The sequence below is a fragment of the Gigantopelta aegis genome, chromosome 2 (genome assembly GCF_016097555.1).
Source record: "Gigantopelta aegis isolate Gae_Host chromosome 2, Gae_host_genome, whole genome shotgun sequence".
NCBI lineage: Eukaryota > Metazoa > Mollusca > Gastropoda > Neomphalida > Peltospiridae > Gigantopelta > Gigantopelta aegis.
Window position 1 is genome coordinate 25,014,692 of NC_054700.1, and position 20,021 is coordinate 25,034,712.

A 20,021-nucleotide genomic window follows, 5' to 3' on the forward strand; every position below is an offset into this window, starting at 1 on the left:
CACTGGAACCTGGCGTCGTACACTGGACCTACTGGGTTGGGGTACGTCTTCCGGTAGTCGACGACGCCGTCGGAGTATCCCAGCGTGCGACAGAGGACGTTGGCCTCGCGGTTGTCGAAGTTGGAGCGGCACGCCGAGCCCCACACGCCGTTGTAGGACACCTCCACCCTTCCGCTGTTGTCAGTTCCCCCGGACAGGCGGTAGTATATCCCTGGATTGTTAACGAAAGGATTGGGGTTTTAATCTTAGGCGATGGAAGCGGGGTGGCTGGAACCAGGGGGTGCTGTTACCCTCCATCCCCACTCCTAATCTGAAGACCAGTCAATCAACCATTTGACATGTGATTACATCCATTGAAGTTTCAACCTGGTTTCAGTCGGGCGAATTCCGAATTCCTCGGGGTAAGTGATCAAGATAGGCTCTAATTAATAAGCATCAACACCCGCCCACGTCATCCCACCACCACCACCACCACCCCCCCCCCCCCCCCCCCCCCCGCCCCACCCACCTTCCCCCAGAAGAAAGGCTAATTAATATAACTGCTGCCTACCCCAAGTCGGTAGCATGACAGTAAAATCCCATGAACTCTTTCGGGTTATATAGAGGGAGTGCTTCCCTTTTACTCTTACTTCGAAAGAGGAATGAATTAAAGGCACTTTGCCCTCAAAAGGAGGAGGTTTTTTTAAAAACAAGATGATTTGAACATAATAGGCCTGAATACATACGGATTTAGGCCTTTTTTCTCTAAATCGATGGAAACTCACTATTGCATAACCTACACCAAAACAATACAGATTGTTTTAGTTTTTGAATATGTATATTCAATTATTTTACAAAATATCATTTATAAATGGAGTATGGTGGTTATGAAGATGTAACGATTACAAATTTTCCATTAGCACACAATACTTGTCCCAAAAGAAGTTATAATACGTAACGTTATGATACATTCACTGCCATAAGTGTACGAGACGGAGGCCGGGGGGTACGAGACGGGGGGGGGGGGGGGGGGGGGGGGGTCAAGTGCCCCCTCCCCGTACTCGAATAAAACCTCAAATTTGGGTTAAAATTATATAGATATTTGGGGGAAATGTGCTAATCTGAGACCTTTTTACCATGTATTACTATGATTCTATGCTAAAAATTAGTTATAATCCATGTAGTGATTCGTTTGCAACCCTATATAGCTGTTTGGTAGTAATGCTAATACGAATAAATTTGTTGTCCAGATTTGGGCATTTTCATTTATTTGGGACAAACCCCCTAGCCTGCCCCCTTCCCTTACAAAAATGGGAGCCCGTACGCCTATGCTCACTGACAGGTGATTTGTCTATAGATAAAGCAAGTCTTGACCAAGATATATGGTTCCAATTCCGTTTGTAGGAGGACTGCCACTTTTATGGCGTACCAAAAACCGTTTTTTAACAAAGACTTCCGTAAATAATATCTTAAACAAGGAATTGTATTTTACAAAACTATTGGTTAAATTATTTTAAGGGTGAAGTACCTTTAATTGCAGCTGTTTAGAAGCATTCTAGAACATATTACTAGTTTCCTTCACTTCAAAAGAGGGTTGAATTAAAGCAGCATCACCGGCCTTGTAACTACTCCAACAATTACCTGAATTGTCAAAGCACATAAGTCCTGCTGAGTGTGATGTAGAACACTGTGTGACGGTCCCGAGTCGAGTCCTGGGGCAAGCTGCCAGGCTGGTCTCCGCGCCCGTGCAGCCTATCTTAGTCGTCCAGTAGGCGCCGTTGTTCGAGTAGTAGTAGCTGAAGCGCGCGTGACTGTACGCCTTCCCCTTGCTGTAGCCCAGCTCCTTGCACGCAACCATGGCGTCGGTGTCGTCCCATCCATCGGGGCAGATCCGCCCCTCGAAGCCAGTGAAGTTGACGAGAAGCTCACCCGTGTAGTTGTTACCCCCGGCAAGCCGCCACGTTAAGTCTGAAATACAGCCAGCATGCAGATACCAAACCAAAATAGTTTTTACGTTAAACCCCTTTAAAACAGACACCCTTGGGACCAAGACAAATGTCCGGCAAATAGAGGGTTCCAATTTAGAGAGGTTAAGTTCTGTCCAAGTTTTTAAACAGGAATTAAGGGAATTCCGGTCTTGAGAGGTTTCACCGTATAATACTAATTAGGGGTGTTTATTTTGATGTTTATCATTAGTTGGGATGACATTTACATGTGCTACATATTCTAAGGTAAATTGTTTTGTATAATGTATTCTGAAATCACTGTATCATTATGATATCTTATTTCTAATTTATTCTGAAATCGGCGTATCATTATGATATCTTATTTCTAATTTATTCTGAAATCGGCGTAGCATCTTATTTGTAATTTATTCTGAAATCAGTGTATCATCTTATTTGTAATTTATTCTGAAATCAGTGTTGCATTTTATTTCTATTTTATTCTGAAATCAGAGGGTATCTTATTTGTAATATATTCTAAATTCAATGCCTTCTTGTATTTGTAATTTATTCTAAAATCAGAAGGGTACCCTGTTTGTAATTTATTCTAAAATCAGCGGGGCATTTTATTTCTATTTCATTCTCAAACCAATGTGATATCATATTTGTAATATATTCTAAATTCAATGTCTTATCTTATTTATAATTTATTTTGAAATCAATGTATCTCATTTGTATTTTATTCTTAAATCACTAGAATATCTTATTTGTAATTTATTCTTAAATCACTAGAATATCTTATTTGTAATTTATTCTTAAACCGGTAGGAAATCTTATTTGTAATTATTTATTCTTAGATAAGTAGAATATCTTATTTGTAATTTATTCTAAACCAAAAGGTAATCGTATTTGTAAATTTTATTGAAATCAGTGGATTATCTTGTTTGTAATTTATTTTGAAACCAAAAGTGTTAACAGCAACACAGTCACAGAAGCGTCTGTACTGAAAGACGTACCGGTTGACGGTGTTCCGTTGTAACACGCTACTGCGACGTTGTTTCCCAAGCAGTACTTGCCGGTGGGGGCGTCGTGTGAACAGTTCACCAAACTGGTTTCCCTTCCAGTGCACCGCACATTGTCGAATGTGGGCTGGTAGTGATCGCCAGCCGCGCCGCAGCACACAAAAGTACCATTCGTGTAGCCGAGGTCTCGACACGCAACCTCTGTTTAATAGGGAAATAAAGATATCAGCTAAAAGGGCCATTCCTGAGTTTGTATCCTGATTTTAAAAGGTTTTCGGCAAATAAAATAGGTTTACATTATACAATTTGCTGACAAAATCTTGCGTAGAATATGTAAATTTCTATCACCAATGCATTTCTGAACATCGTAATGTTTTGTAGTATCTGAATATCGAATTTTGTCTAATTAATTTCGAATGTATGAATTTATTATTTATTATAACGGCCAAACGAAATTTGAATTTTGTTTTAGGCCCAACCTAATGGAAAAAAAATTCCGGAATTTTCTTATATTTTCATTTTTAAGCGCGCGAACGCCCCTTTCAAAGCGATAGTTTAAAGCACGCGAAAACGCCATTTTCAAAAATATAAAAAATAATTTAAGAGATACACAAACTAAAAAAATATGATTATTTATTGGAATGTTATGTATTCAATAATAAAAGTATAAATCAATCCACATAAGTGGCAGAATTTTTCTACTTCCTTTTTAAGCATAGCCCTACTTTATGGCTTGTCTAGTAAAACATGCTAAATATATTCATCAGTGTAAATAAAGTTACTATACCTTGTACAGCAATTAACAGGATTAGTACACACACGCATGCACACACACACACAGACCAAACATCAAAAATCATCACACACACCCTAAAAGCCCCACTTTATTAGCAAATAGTGTAGTACAGTTTCTCTACCACCTACAGATTAGTAATAAAGTAACAAACAATGGGACCAATGTTATTTTTATGTAGGTACATTGCCACATTTGCACTACTTCATCAGTGGGGTCGGACTAATTTGTGGTTAACTGAATCGGGGACGGAACGTCTGGTACCCACATTAAGACTGGCTATCGTTCTGCATTACGCTTACATTACTATTAGAGTAACACTTTTCGCGGCAAAATCTAACAATGGTTTGTAACTTTTTTTAATAGTTTAACTTACTTGAATAAAACAAGATCGGTAGGTATATTAAGTAATTAATACTAAGGTCATGAATGTGTCACAGATTACTGGTAGTCAGATAGTATTTAGTGAAATGTTGCTCGTGAAAGCATACGAAACGAATTTAAGAAGATAATTGTGGATCCGGTTTTGGGGTTTTTTTTTCGTACGATCGCAAGTGTTCTGTTATATGTTCAGCTTTTTACACACCGTGGCGAAGTTGCATACATCGCCATAGAACCGATGTCTGTCCCGTAGTAATTATTATATTATATTTGAAATATCTTTAAAATGAATACATAAACTACATAGCAAGTAAGACAAATTTCATACATGGCTTCAGTTTACTCGATTGTCAAAAACATTTTCATTGGTCGGCTGTTGACAAATACAGCCAATAGACAAACGTCTTAGTAATAGCACGAAACAGTCGATAATACCAATAAAGGTACACGTTAAAAACCTAACCAAGCCAAGATAATACCAAGTTCAGGTTGCAATGGAGAATGCAGAATAATAAACTCTGTTAAATATGAAAATATAGATAAATACTTCAGGAATGACATTGGCCTAAGGCCTAACGCCAATGTCATTCCTGAAGTATTTATCTGTATTTTCATATTTAAAACATGATATGGGAAAATAGAGTTTTGGAAACCAGGAAAAGCAAGATGTGTGTGTGTGTGTGTGTGTGTGTGTGTGTGTATGTTTTGGTTATTTTTTTTTTTGGGGGGGGAACAAATGGAAGTCTTTCTTGGGCTGAGGGGCAGGATTTAGCTCAGACGGTTGAGTGTTTTCCTGAGGTGCACGTGCATGCGTCGCAGGATCGACTGTTTGTGGGGAAAATGCATACAAAAGGTCCCATGTTGCATTTAGAAAAATTTAGCGGGTTTTCTCTGATGACCAAATGTTTGACATCCAATAGCCGATGATTAATTAAGCAATATGCTCTAATGATGTCGTTAAACAAAACAAACTAACTTTTTGAATAGTTCCTTTAAAGCAATGAAACACATACTGGACGACAAACAAAACGCGAGCAAATAAAATAGCATGTACATAATACAAATACCATGTACACAATTGCAATAATGTGAATGTGATATTAATTAAAGCAGACATTTTAGCTTTTTGAAGTAACTTACGTGTATCTTTCGCATTCCAGTTCTTTTTACAAATACCTCCCCAGTTTCCGTTGTAGTATACTTCTAGTAGACCGTAGTTCTTGCGATTTCCTCTAACAATGCGAACTGAAAATCAGATGCAACAGAGTTTAAAATGTAATCAACATGTTTTTATCATATCATATACCTGAAATTAGACAACGAGGGTGGGAGAGGCATAACTAGTTTAAATTAGCATATGACATATCCAAACTGACTGACATTCCATTTTTTTAGCTTTCACTTCTGAAATAATGCTGTAGTGTATAGTGTTATTGACAGAGACAAAAAATAACGATACATAAGCAATATACACCAAAATTACAATACTGGATACTTCTGAATTACAGTACGAAGATATTGTTGTGGAACTAACTTACTATACAAAACAAAAACACAAAAAAAACAAAGTTACAAGTTACTGTTCAATTCTTTATATATGTGCAAGACCATTAGCTCAAATACAAATACATGCATATTAATATTTCGGGTCAAGCTGTTGATAAATTCTCCTTCCAATAATTGACAGTAATTTGTAAAGTAATAACCGACAGCTGAGAATAAGAACTGGTTATATTCACTCGTTACGAAAATCACAGTAGTTTACAATGTTTTTTGTTTTTGTTTTTTTAATGTAGTTAATTTGGGGGGCATACATGTAATGGGAGAGACAAAAAGCTATAAAATTTAAGTAAATAAATAAAATTGCTTTGTTGTCGGATTTTTCTGAATATTTTAAATGTATCAGTCTGAAAACCATGACTTTGGTCGAGACAAGTTCTGATTGTGAGCCCTCGCTATTTCCGGTTTACCTGAGTTGTAGCATATGACGCCGGCGTCTCTGCAGTAGCCAGTCCTGTAGTTGGTGTACCAGTTCTTCTGACACTGGAACAACGACGTCTCCGTGCCCGTGCAGCGTGCGTTGTTCACCCAAACTCGTCCACGACCCCGCGTCCTGTATGCGGTCAGGCTACCAACAAAACAAGTTATGAATGAAGCATCGTTCACATAAAATCTGTAACACGATACAGATCGCCGCAGAAAAACGACAATGTGTATGTGTGCACAGTCGCAGTTATAGTGCTTAATCCACTAAACCCTCGCAACTTTGCTATCTCGAAGTGCAGTGCAAACATACACCCAAGGACCATGTGATGTTGCTAGAGAGCGTAAGATACCTTTGTGAATTAGGCCCCGGTTTATCCTAGTAGCACATGTAGCACATCCTACCGTCCCCGCGCTTCAGAGGGCCTCGCGGTGATGTGTACATTTATTTTTCCCAGGTCATTTTCCCTCTCTCCACGAGGGTGTTGCAAAATATATATCCTGGTTAAGGGGGTCCCGCTGTTATTTGTGCTACAGGCCCCGCGGATCCTTAAACCGGCTCTGTCCAGGTGACCCGAACAACGAATAAAGAATACAGCACTGACCAAACACAGCAACGGTGGCTGACAAACATATAGAATGGAACATCAAAGAAGACAAGCGGCATACCTCCAAATCTAACGCATGATCAAAACTAGCTTGAAAGTAAAAGAAGACGAAGGTCTGCAACCGATAGGTATATATATATATATATATATATATATATATATATATATATATATATATATATATATATATATATATATATATATGCAGACATGATATCTGCATCTGGTCTGCGGCGTTACATAATTTATGGGAACCAGGCTTTATTGTGTTTATAGCTATTGTTATCAAAAGTAGCTCAGTATAATAAAGTTATTATGGTTGTTACATATAACATGGGAGTGAAAAATTACAATGGACTAGTTTTGGTAATGAAAATAATGACAATGATAATGTCGATGATGATGATGATGATGATGATGATGATGACCACGGTGATGATGATACAGACGATAGCGGGTGTAGTGGTGATGTTTTGTATGCAAAATGTCTGCATATATATGTTGCGTGTTATCTATAAGCCCTAGTTTTTTATATCTAAAATGTCTGCATATATATGTTGCGTGTTATCTATAAGCCCTAGTTTTTATATCTAAAATGTCTGCATATATATGTTGCGTGTTATCTATAAGCCCTAGTTGTTATATCTAAAATGTCTAGCGATTTACCTGTAAACCCCAGTTTTGTATCCCAGTTGTTTGCATACAACTTTTGCGTCTTTGTCGTCGAAGTAGGAGTTGCACACTCTGCCATCGGTGCCGTCGTAGGTGATGACAACACGTCCGTAGTTCCGTCCACCACCAACCAGACGCACGGAAACACCTGCAATGTTATATAGGGACTCCCCTCAGTCTGTTGGCATTGTAACATAATTGCGACTACTAGAGAGCTATTAACGATTAAAATTACATATTAGATATAGACTCGCTCAGACTACCAGGGTCAGTGTAGACAGTGTGTTGCTGGTCGTCATAATATTTGTAGTAGCCCCAACTAGATTTCACCTCCCTATAATTTAGTACGTACGGAACAAAAATTAACATCATTGCCCGCATCATCATTTTGGTTTCGTATATGTATTTTGTTTAACGCCACCACTAGAGCACATTGATTAATTAATCGTCGGCTATTGGATGTCAAACATTTGGTAATTCTGACACTAGTCATCAGAGTAAACCCGCTACATTTTTTGTAATGCAACAACGGATCTGTTATATGCACTTTCCCACAGATAGGAAAGCACATACCACGGCCTTTGATATACCAGTCGTGGTGCACTGGGTGGATCTTAGTCCAGTCTTGGTGTAATCACTTGGCGAGCATCGAATTTGTTTGGGGGTTTTGGGGTTTTTTTATTGGGTGTGGGGGTTCGTTTGTTTTGTTAGTGTTTTGCTTGGGGGGGGGGGGGGGGGTGTTGTTGTTGTTATGTTTTTGTTTTGTTTTTTTGTTGTTGTTTTTGCTTGGAGTTTTGTTTTTTGTGGGTGTCTATGTGCGTACCTGTGTTGTAGCAGAGGACGCCCGCCGCCTTGCGACTCACTGTGTTCGTGCCGTATCTCGTCGTTCTAACCATCGGGTACGAACAAGACGCGTTTCTCACGCCCAGCCCGCTCACGGTGCACGCTGTTACGTTTGCCTCCCGCCCCGTACACCGCACGTTGTCGATCACCATGGGTTTCGAGTTGTAGATGTACGTGGTGTAGTGTACGCCGCCCCTCCACCCCAGACTCTTACAGGTGACGGCGGCGGCAGCGTCGCTCCACGTTTTGTCACATACGGGACCCCAGAAGCCATATTTGTTCATTTCGATCGACTCTACGTAGTTGGTGGTAGTGTAGCGTGTGGGACGCAGTCGAACGACAGCTGGATTAAAAAGAAGAGTTTGTATCATTAACAGTGGCAGATCTAAGGAGGACAGGAGCCCACACTCTCCTAAATTTTGATACAGTTATATATATATATATATATATATATATTATTTTTTTTTTTTTTTTTTTTGGTGCGTCGGAGAATCCGAGGAAGCCCTTCGGGAACGTTGGTGGCCTTCGACCACATGTTATTGGGGCTCCCCTAAATGGATTTTCTGGATCCGCCACTGATTAAAGAGGGCATGTACTAATGGTAATCAGGGATCGAAATACTGCCGTCCCGACCGGAGTTTGTTTTCGGTCCACATTAACTCGGGCTGTGAAATCTTTCTTCCTGTCTTCCCATCGGACAGGCAATTATTTTACGTTTATAGTCACACCATAGTTTGAGTCTGCCATTTTTTTCCGGCGAGGTTTTGATTCGTATCGGAAGAATTTGTAGCTTATCGGGACGAATATCCGGAAGAAATGTCAGCCAATTTCGACTCCTGGTAAAGTTTTGTGCAGGGGCAACCGCTGATCCAAAGGGATCAAAAAGGCGAAAATCCATGGAGGTTTCCTTTGAAAAATATTAAGGGTGACAGTGACAAGACAGCTGTGACCTCTATTTTATGACGATAGTCTAGGCTTAGCCTGAGTAGCCTGTCGTTAGAGCTAGACGGACATTTGGACAGTTATGATGGCTCTCTTAGCCATAGATAACTCTACAGCTCTAATACAACAATAACCCTGTGTTTGACGCTGAATACCTTTGCATTGATCATTTTCGAGTTCGTCGATAACAAATATTGCACATATTAACCATTAATACAAACACTACAGGAAGAAACCCGACAGCACTCCCCTTTCAATAATGTTCCAGTTAAACACGTAGGTGCCGACAGGTTTCTGGCATTTTTTATGCACTTTATATTTTTCCTCATCAGTGCTGCCGGTGAGAGACCGTAAATTACTATGGTACAGTGTCTTACACTGCCTTTATTCCCTGCCAGGGGTGGACAAGGGGGGTGCTGGGGTGCACGTTTTAATAGGTTTTTTTTACATTTTCTGTTCAGTTAAGAAAATGTCCGAAAACGTTTCCATTAAAAAAAAAAAATCAACATTCCTTTGACAATGCTTCAAATGACGTTTTACTATGTTTATTGATGTCAAAGCAATACTGCGTAAAAAAAATTGGATAAAGGTTAACTTCAGAAATGTGCGAACAGAATCGCTTTTGACATTTAATAATCATATTTATTTTAAATGAATATAAATGTGAAATACCTGTGCTGATGTTGTAATGTTTTCTACAAGTGTAGCTACATGTTGAGTGGATATATCAATAGAGGTAAGTGTTTGACTGTTTGTTTGTTTGCTTGTTTGACTGATTTTTTACCAGGTACTTTGAAGTCGGAGTTCGTGGTGCGTAGGCATCAATCTGATTAAAATTATCTCTACTGGTCTACCAGTAGATCTAACAGCATTGCGTGGACTCCCATGTCCAGGTGACATTTCATCTATAAATAACAATTTAAATATCGACCAATTACACTTCGCCTTTTATAGCGTTATTCGGGAGCATACAAATTCTAAAAATATCTGGCGAGACTATTTATGCAATAGGCGAACATGTTGGTCTATTTCAACATTGAAAAAAAACAGGAGAAAAAGTGCAGTGATAAACTCTGGATTGTATACTAGTATAAACAGATTTTATGGCTATACCATTACGGGGTTTGTTTGGGTTTTTTCGTCTTGAAACGAATTTTATATAAAATGTTATATTCAAATTAGTTTCCGACATACTTCGTAATTCACCCGAATCATTTCGTATACCGTCGGCATAATCCCGAATGTTTTCAAATTCTTTTCAAATCACTGGCATGATTTTGCAAGTAAGGTTTTGATTGGTCGAATGAAAGGTCAACTGGACACGAGTTCCAACGGGCTGCTGTTAGATCCACATGTGATAGTGGAGCTAATTTTAATTAGATTGCGTAGGCATTGGCGTGGACAGTGTTTGTTTTTATTGAGGGCCGTGCATATTAATTAGCCCGTGCTAAACCTGTCACCCGCATTAAATAAAGTTATTATTATTATTATTATTATTATTAATTTCCAGTATATCGGATTCGTTGCCGATATATTGCGTATTGTAGATATACACATAACCAGAATAGTTAAAGTATTTTTATAGGAGTGGCGGTCCTCATAAGTAGGAAAACATGATTGTGGATCATGGAAGCAATCACGACTTTGCCTAACATCCTTTCGACTCTGCCTTGTGTAGAGATACGATTTTGATCAGGGAATACGGTTTTGTCGTTCAGATTAAACGTGATATAACTGACCGGGTTTGTTGGTGTTGATGACCTGATGTGCACAGTACACCGTCGCGTATTTCCCGCCCTGACAGCCGTTTGACGTCTGGCAGTTCTTGAGGGAGGACTCGTCGCCGGAACACCGTTGAACGGTCACGTTGACGGAGCCGGTGATGGGGCCGAGTGCCGAGCAGCACATGGCGCGGCCGTCCACGAAGCCCATGCTCTTGCAGACCACCCTGGCGGCGTTGTCGTCGAAGGAACTGTCGCATACGGGCAGCCATTGGTTGTTTCGGAACATCTCCACGCGACCGAAGTTGTCGGTGTTTGAGCCCACTAGTCGAGCTGAACAAACAATATAGATAAGTAAGAATCTGGAATCAATACAATACAATACAATCTTTATTGCAACCATTGTGTTTACACTGGTTACGAGGACAGATTCCCATTAAAAAAGCAAACATGAACTAGTTTTAAGAACAGTACACAGGAGATATTTAATACGCATATCTGCATCTATATGCCACACAGACATAAATACACATACACACATACGCAAGCACACACATACACATATTTACAACGATACATACGTTTACACGCGCGCACACACACAGATGCACATACATACTCAGATGTCGAAAGCGGGTGGGACAAGAGGCACGTGCCCCCTCCCCCCGCCCACACACACACGTACACACACGCACACACACACACGCACACAACACATCTGAAGAGTATTCATTCCTCCAATTGAAAGGTGAATTAACATACAACTGTCTTCCCCTTTCACATGCTAAGAATTAGCTGATTCTTTGAGGTTTACAAGTCAAAAGGATTCGGACCTGGACTGCAGGGAGCAAATCTTTTTTGGATGGAAGGGATATGACTGAAATAATATGATTACAACTTTTTATAGTATATTCAACCATACAACGCTATGATAAATGTGTTTGATTATTTATTCAGTAGATGAGGGCATAGTGATTACTTTTTATCGGTTCAGATGGCGTGTCGTATAGCATACAATAAAACATAATATGTGCACAATGATAAAAGCATGTTAAAATTAAAATTTAAGAATTTAAAATGAATGCGACGGAGTAGAAATTTAAAATTAGGAACACGTTTGACAGGACAGATCTACTAGAAGACTTAGAGATTACCGAAAACTAAACCTAAAACATGTTGTTGCTGTTGTGTTTTGAAGGGAATTTTAAGATTGTTTTCTATACGTTTTTACATTCGCACAAATACGGAATGTCCCAGTGTCTGTAAGTTATCTTCCCGCTACTTATGAACCAAGTTTTGTGCACACAAATATTCCTGAGATGTTAGCTTTGTAGCAGAATATGTTTCACGGGAACCTTAGTGAATATTTTATATGTCGCTAGTAATAACTTACAGTATCAAGTTATCTATTTATTTAGCATTTTTTAGTAACAAATTAGTGTTTATATATAAACATTATATAAAATAAATAAATTGATAGTCAAAAAGCTTTCTTTAAAATGTATGTACTATTACGAAATAAAATGTACATTTTTTTAAAGGCATTGACCCTAGTTAGGTAGTTGGTTTCGGCTATTACAGCCTTTCTCACTTCTGAATTTTCACATTACATGTACTTACAACTTGTGGTTAAAATTGTCCATTTTAGCCAAGCTAGCGTCTTACTGATCGCCCTGGTGTTTGTGATAACTCAGAATGCATCTTAGGTCAAAGAGACAATATACATAGCTCGAAAGCTACGGGCAGTGACTTTAATGTAGTAAAATACGGCTATGAACAAGAGCGCACCATCGTTAAAGCATGAAATGGCTGCGTCGTATCGATGTCTCCTGCAGTAATATCCCGAATATCGAGACTTGACAAGCATCGGGCACTGCGATATATCGGATTCGTTGCCGATACACCGCATACTGTTGATGTACACCGGACCCGACCCTGCTCCGAACGTGCCCCTGCCAGTACCGGCCGCTCGTCCGCCGATGTAGCCGAACTTCTTGCACAGGACGTTGGCGTCGTTGTTGAAGCCGTAGTCGGCACAGATCGTTCCCCACACGCCATCTATGGCCATCTCAACACGTCCAGAGTTACCAGTCTTGTTGGCAAGCCGGAACTGGACACCAAGAGCTGTGAAAAGTAAAACTCAGTAATATTATTATATATGTTATCAAGGGGCCATTCAAGAGTTACGTAATGTTCATTGGTGGAATGGGGGGGGGGGGGGGGGGGGTCATGGAATGCTTTACAAAACCTTTTTGGTGGAGGGAGAGGTGTTTGTCAAAAGTTACATGTTTTCAAGATAATGTTTCTTCTTTATATAAAATAAACTGCAGCCAATCATTGTTATTTTGTTCTTAACAGATGCTTTTCTATGTAGTATATATTACTAACTAAAATAAAACAAAAACAAAACCAGAACATGTTTTGATTCACCTACATTTTGGCTACGATTGCTTGGACTATAGGGTTAGTGGACACTCGAGCTAGTTGGAAGTTTTCTTTTAAATAATAAGTTTGTTTTTGTTTTATTTAACGACACCACCAGAGCACATTTAGTCCATGAGCCAGACCATACATTGCAAACATGGCAACAGCATACTTATTTACAAGTGCCTTGAAACACAGAATGCTGAAACCTCAGAATGTTCTCAACTCTCTTAGTGGCTACGTGGATTGTGTATTGGCTACGTAGATTGTGTATTGGCTACGTGGCTTGTGTATTGGCTATGTGGATTGTGGCGACTCGACGATCATCCTTGTATTTTATCAACATTGTCCTTAGTGGCGGCAGTTGAAAATTGTCCTGGTCTTGGATCATCTTCAAGGCTCTCTTCTCCTTTTGAATTATTTAGCCCACCTCTTGACAGTGGCAAAGAAAGGAGCATTATCCTATAAAGTCAGTCCTATTAGTTGGAGATACTTGATGACATCACAGAAGTCAGATTTGTCCATGTCCATCAATAAATAATACCTAGTCACTTTGACGCCCGAATAAATATGCTACCAGGTAATGTATTTGGTTTCAGTGCAGCCTATAAGCAAACATAATTGTACGTAATACATGCAAACTGTCAAGGGTGTTCTATACATCGTTTGTAGTTAAAACTCAGAGCTTTTCACTCACCCGTAGTCACTTGTCATCTGCATGCATATGCTCATTTATCACAGCAAGGTTGGCATTGTGAACTACTTGGTCCATGGCATGTGGCTTTATATGTAGATATATTTTCGAAAAATGATTTGTTTACCCTTAAAACTCAGCAGTTGCTTTCAAAATGATTGTGTTGATGATGCTAAACATATGAAGTGCAACCGTTATGGAATCGTGGATTCATGCAATGAAACAATTTCTTTGTATCATGAGGTCGTTATACATGAATTCCTTTCTCATAAAATTAATTCATTAACATATAAATCTCTTCGTAGATGATGTAAAATGTGATAAATTACTATTTCCTTGTTCTAGCTAATACATTGGATTAAACGATGTTGTGATGCCTTAATTAGCTGTGAATAGTTCATAATGAATTCCTGGTGAATGTTGACAAGCTCATTTCATTTTGTGTGATTACAATTAGCTATATATTGACATACAGATTAACACAGAGAAACGTTAGTAAATTTTCAGAAAAATACCCCCTAGTGTTTCTGCCAGATATAATATTTTCTGTATGGCTCTATGGAATTGAATGCAACCACAATCAACAGAGATATGGGGTGGGGGTGGGGGGGTGGGTCCTCCCTCAGAAAGAAAATGGGTTAAGTTTTGGGTTAGGATTAACAAAATCAATCAGTAATGATAAGAGTAATTAATTTTGTCAAAAAGTTAACTTAATTTTTTTTTTATGCAAAAATATTTGGATATGGTACCATACCCATTTTACCCTCTGGCAGAAACCCTGCTTAAGCTACCCTGCAGAAAAGTCCATCATGCTGTTTTGAGATCCAGATACATACCCCTATCAAAAAAGCATGTTTACGTTTGGTGTCCTCGGATGGTACCAATTTTGGGTCTCGGCTCATGAACTAATTGATTAATTAATCATTGGCTATTGGATATCAGAGGAAATCCTCAACATTTTTCCTAATGCAGCAAGGGATCTTTTATATGCACTTTCCCACAGACAGGAAAACACATACCAAGGCCTTTGATCAGTCGTGGTACACTGGTTGTAACGATAACAAATCCATTCAGTTGAATGGATCCACCGAGGTGGTTCGATCCTGCGACGCAAGCACCTGAAGCTAGCACTCAACCGACTGAGCTAAATCCCGCCCCTTTTTAAAGAATAAAGACACTGTACTAACTGGCATTGTTGTAGCAGTAGACGGCGGCGTCCCCGACGGGTTTGCAGTCAGCCGTGTCTCCGAACACGACCCCCTGACATCTCTGGAGGTACGACTCCGTGCCCACACATTTGACGTTGGACAGCCACCTGAGGTCGCTGACGTAGTACGTGTGGTAGTGCGGGTACACATAGGCAAACCCGCCAGCGAAGCCCTTCTCTCGACAGATGACGCTGGCCACCTTGCTGTCGAAACCGTTAGGACACATGGTGCCCCAGATGTTCATGTGACTCACTTTGACCATGCCGTTGTTGGATGTCGCTCTGCCGCTGCCAATGGCAAGGTCGTACCCTAGAATACGAAGGAGAAGCATTCTGCAATGAATGTTAGCGATGTTAATAACATGTTTTAATTAAATAATAGTTGTGATGGTAAAACATTTCAAGAACAACTTCATACAACAAATTTTAAAATATGCTTTCAAACTAAAAATACGTTCATAAAAATGTAAAAACAGTTGTTCAAATCGTAAAAATATGCTTGTTAAAATTTGTCACAATATCAGACCTCGATAAAACAAATAAGGGGAGTGTTTAATTGTTCCCTTAGCATAGATTATGGTGAACCAGTTAAGATATAGATAGCATATAAATTCACATGCCAAGAGGAGCTAATATAACTATCGTTGAACTAGTCTCAATGATGTGATGGGTAACTTGAGTGATAACAGCCCTTAAACAGCGAGGTCTGCAATATAGCTGTCCACTGCAGCTGTCACTAGGTTGTACACGTTTATGGGCAAGATATTTTAAACGTGTGATCTTTTCCTGCTTTTACTTTCTATTTCGTCAAATGTCATACGCAAAAAACAATCTTGAACCTTGACTGCAATGTCAAATCTACCTGTTCTCGGGTTTGTGTTAGAGCAGGCGGCCGACGCATACTTCATGGAAGGGCAGTACGTTAGACTGGTGTCCTGCGGGCAGTCACGTAGCCTGGTCTCCTGCCCCCGACAGCGCACGTTCGTGATGGCGATGCGGTAAGACTGCCTTCCAAACGCCGAGCAGCAGATGCTGATGCCATAGGAATAGCCCATCTCCTGGCAGATCACTCTGGCACTGTTGTCGGTGAAGTTGTCGGCGCATATAAGACTGTACCTATTGTTACTGCTTCGTACCTGGATTGCGCCGTACGTCACATTGGGACTCAGACGAACTGAAAGAAGAAATTGTGAGATAGTCATGTTATGTTTAGTGAAGCCTGTGTTACGTAGCTACTGAAGGATGTTTTACAATAGGTCGTGGTGTACAAGATTCGTTGACAGTTCATTGTAGGGCTTGTGGATTCTGGTCACTTCGTAGCGGTATTGGACTATCGGCTTCTTTTGAAAAGTGCCTGCTTAAGAGAAATACGTGCTGGGTTCATACAGATAACGACTGGGAATTGGAGGACAGAAACAGTTGAAAGGATGAATCCAATATCGGGGAAAATATAAGATAAAAACCATTAAAGAAAAGAAAAAGTGTATTTTGGAAGGGTTGATATTGTTCCTTTTGGAACCCTCCTATAATTAGTATTGCCGGATCAGTCTTAGTATATTTGTACAAAACTCGTAAAGTCCAAAACACTTTTACTTTTCTTACTTTTCTTCTTATGTCAAACAAAAGTAACATTATTTACAAAAAAAACAATTAGGAGGATGGGACGGACTATATGACATACTTGTTTGAAACATAAAACTTTTTCTCATATTGATATTTTGTGGATATTGTCGCTTAAAATTGTATACTGAACAAAATTAATTAATGGTCTTAGTCAGGTTTTGCTAGTGTTATATAACGTGAGAATTTTTGTTATCACAGATGATTTCTAACCATTGTTTTTGACCAATGATACAATTAAAACTGCCAGCTCTGTATGCTTTGTAAAACCAAAAATCAAATGTGTTTTGTACCATATATGAAGAAAAATGCCCAAAACACCTACTGGCCAACTAAATAAATTGATCGAGTATATTACCATTCCCTGTACACTGGACGGCCGCGTCATACTGGTGCCTCGTGCAGCGGCTGTAGGTGCTATTGAACTGTCTCATCCTGCACTGCCAGATAGCCGCCTCGGTTCCTCGGCAGCTCACCGAGTACAGCCATGGCTGGCCACTTCCTGCACCTGCGCTGTTTCGCGACATGGCTCGACCGTCGACAAAGCCCAGCTGTTTGCAGACAACACGGGCGTCGCTCGTGCTGAAGTGATGGTCGCAGATAGTACCCCACCTGCCGTTGACAGCCATCTCGACCCGCCCTGATCCGATTGGACTGCCGCTGGGTCCAACCAGACGAAGCTGAAACCCAGGAACAGTGCCGGGGAGGGCATCTGGAACAGAAGGAAAGAGGAGAAAATTGATGTTTTAATCACATGGCAGTAAGGTCTCACTACACAGATGTCATCTGCCATTGAAACCCATGTTAAATTGCCCAACTTCAAATGAAGATTACAAATAAAACGGGTTCTCGTTGGCACTAACAACATACACCATTGCGAACATACATTATATAAGCATTGAGAACATTTCCGTCTTAGTATTTTGCTATATGACCGCATCTGACTGTAGTACCGGTCCAAACAGGTGGTTCATTGACCGATTCACCCCGGCTGTCTCTTGCGCTATACACCCATATCCCAAAAGGTCAATGCACAATATTACAAAATAGCATGGGCAAAATACAGCCAGAAGGCTTACCATTAAACATACATATTTTTTTAATTCTTCACCATTTCCTAGAAGTGAATATGTGAACCATAACTTGTGTCACAATTTGGAACTATAGTGGACCGTGATGAATGAACTCTCACCCGGAAGTGATCTGTGTAGTGAGACCTAAAGGATTTCCTCGGCAGTGGTTGTCCTCCTATACACGATCAGGTTTATATAATTAGTTGTGGAAAATAGAGCTGCGAAAGATGTATGTGTTAATGGCATCATTTTGGGTTCTTGGGGGGGGGGGGGGGGGGGGGGGGGGGGGGGGGGGGGTGATTAGGGTGGCTGTTATGGCTGTGTGAGTGATAATGGTGATGGTATTCAATAAATGTCACTTTAATAGTCAAGATTCCCATTCTTTCGCCATCTATTACCCATGTGTAAACTGATTCCAGTCTACATGCCACTGGCAGAGAATGTTGTCCAATATTACATCTTCCAGACTCCCTGCCCAATGGGAAACATGTTACGATGGCAGCAAACTGAGAACAGCCTCTTTAGTATAGAACAATGATATTACCTTGTCTGCTGTAACAGAACACTTTAGCGGTCATGGATGAAGACTGGCAGACACTCGCAGGCTGCTGTGAGTAGGGACAGGCGGTAAGGCGTGTCTCGGACCCCGTGCAGTTGAAGCTCGAGAACCATTTGGGTGGCAGACGGGATAACGTGTAGTAACTGTCGCCCATGGCGTGGCCGCCGCTGTAGCCCTTCTCCCTGCAGATGACGGTGGCGTCTCTGTCGTCCCAGCCGGCGCTGCATACGGTGCTGTTGACGCCGTACTTCTGGACAAACACAAGTGATGGAAAGACGCTGTTCAGGGAACTGGTGATGTCTGGAATAAGGGATGATATCACCAGTACTGAGTATACAAGTTGGTCAATTGTGGATGGAGTTTGTTATAGAAGCAGACAATCTCCTAAGAGGAAAGACAGATCCCCTACCCTCATTCTTAACTGCTGGACAATATATTAAACATTTTCATAATGATTATCGGGGGAAGGAAACCTTTTGAATGAAGGTCTAATAGTTTAAAGTCCATGTCCATGTGTGGCCTCGTTAAGGTCGTGGAGGTGTATCCCATCCCGATTTTTTTTAACAATACTACATTTATTAATTAATCTTCAGCTACTGAGTGTCAAACATATAATTCTGACACGTAGTCAAGTAGTTTAACGTGTACATTCAGAACAAGCTGTTACCACTGCCAGCGCCTTCGTCCGAGACAGGATGACACGTAGTAAAGCATCAAAAACAAACAAAAAACTCTCAATAAAATATACTTGAATAATTACCTTTTGAAAATGGTGTCCGCGAACAGGCCACGGACCCGTACATGGTGTACGGATACCGCCGCGGACAGCCCCGGGTGGTGAACGGGCAGTTCTTGAGTGAGGTCTCGGTGCCCGTGCAGTTGACACTGGAGATGTACGTGTGGAAGTACTGTGAGCCGAAGGCGCCGTCGTGCAACTTCTTGTAGTAGGTGAAGCCGAGTTCCCGACACACGACCTGCGCGTCCCGGGCGTCAAACCCCGTGCTACACACAGGCACCCAGCGCCCGTCCCTGTTGTACAGCACTCGCCCGTACGATATGTTGTGGTTAGTGATTCCTCCGCTCAACTTTACTGTGGGGAGAAAGGAATGTGTACACCAAACATTAGGACGACAAGAAAAACAATGGAAAAAAATACTGTACGAAAATGTCCTAAACTTTTCCTAATACGGATATGAAGACATTGGTATACGATCCATGAAAATGTATTTAATATGTACTTTTAATCTTCGTCGGAACCATATCACAATGGCAGATTTATGTCTAATCATGTTGTAATAAATTTTATAAAATCGACGAATCCATAAAATCTAGTTAGGGCCTTCAGAAACTGATGCGTTGGACAAAGACAGCAAACTTGTTGGCAACACTCGCCTGGCATATATAATATTACGCTGTTCGCCTCCAATGTACGCGTTCTTTTTGTCAATCGTTGTCCAACGATTCTCTAATTTCAAAAAATAAAAACCTATTAGTAAATTAAGTTAGTTAGTTGCAATTCATATGGGCATATAGTTGAAGGTATAATGTTTCTATTTC

At 40.3% G+C, this 20,021-nt stretch overlaps 1 protein-coding gene across 1 annotated transcript in view; it reads right to left on the bottom strand.

The window, feature by feature from the left end:
* The window catches only part of LOC121387833 (deleted in malignant brain tumors 1 protein-like), an 80,437-nt gene that overhangs the window by 28,720 nt on the left and 31,696 nt on the right, over positions 1-20,021 (bottom strand). The window contains exons 14-27 of the mRNA XM_041519062.1: positions 19,225-19,554; positions 18,450-18,764; positions 17,191-17,544; positions 16,075-16,386; positions 15,193-15,522; positions 12,676-13,011; positions 10,906-11,220; positions 8,205-8,567; positions 7,376-7,529; positions 6,089-6,246; positions 5,259-5,363; positions 2,939-3,145; positions 1,621-1,947; positions 4-211 (exon numbers count right to left, since the gene is read on the bottom strand). Of these exons, the coding sequence (XP_041374996.1) occupies positions 4-211; positions 1,621-1,947; positions 2,939-3,145; positions 5,259-5,363; positions 6,089-6,246; positions 7,376-7,529; positions 8,205-8,567; positions 10,906-11,220; positions 12,676-13,011; positions 15,193-15,522; positions 16,075-16,386; positions 17,191-17,544; positions 18,450-18,764; positions 19,225-19,554 (3,814 nt within the window). The remainder of the gene's footprint in view (positions 1-3; positions 212-1,620; positions 1,948-2,938; positions 3,146-5,258; positions 5,364-6,088; positions 6,247-7,375; positions 7,530-8,204; positions 8,568-10,905; positions 11,221-12,675; positions 13,012-15,192; positions 15,523-16,074; positions 16,387-17,190; positions 17,545-18,449; positions 18,765-19,224; positions 19,555-20,021) is intronic.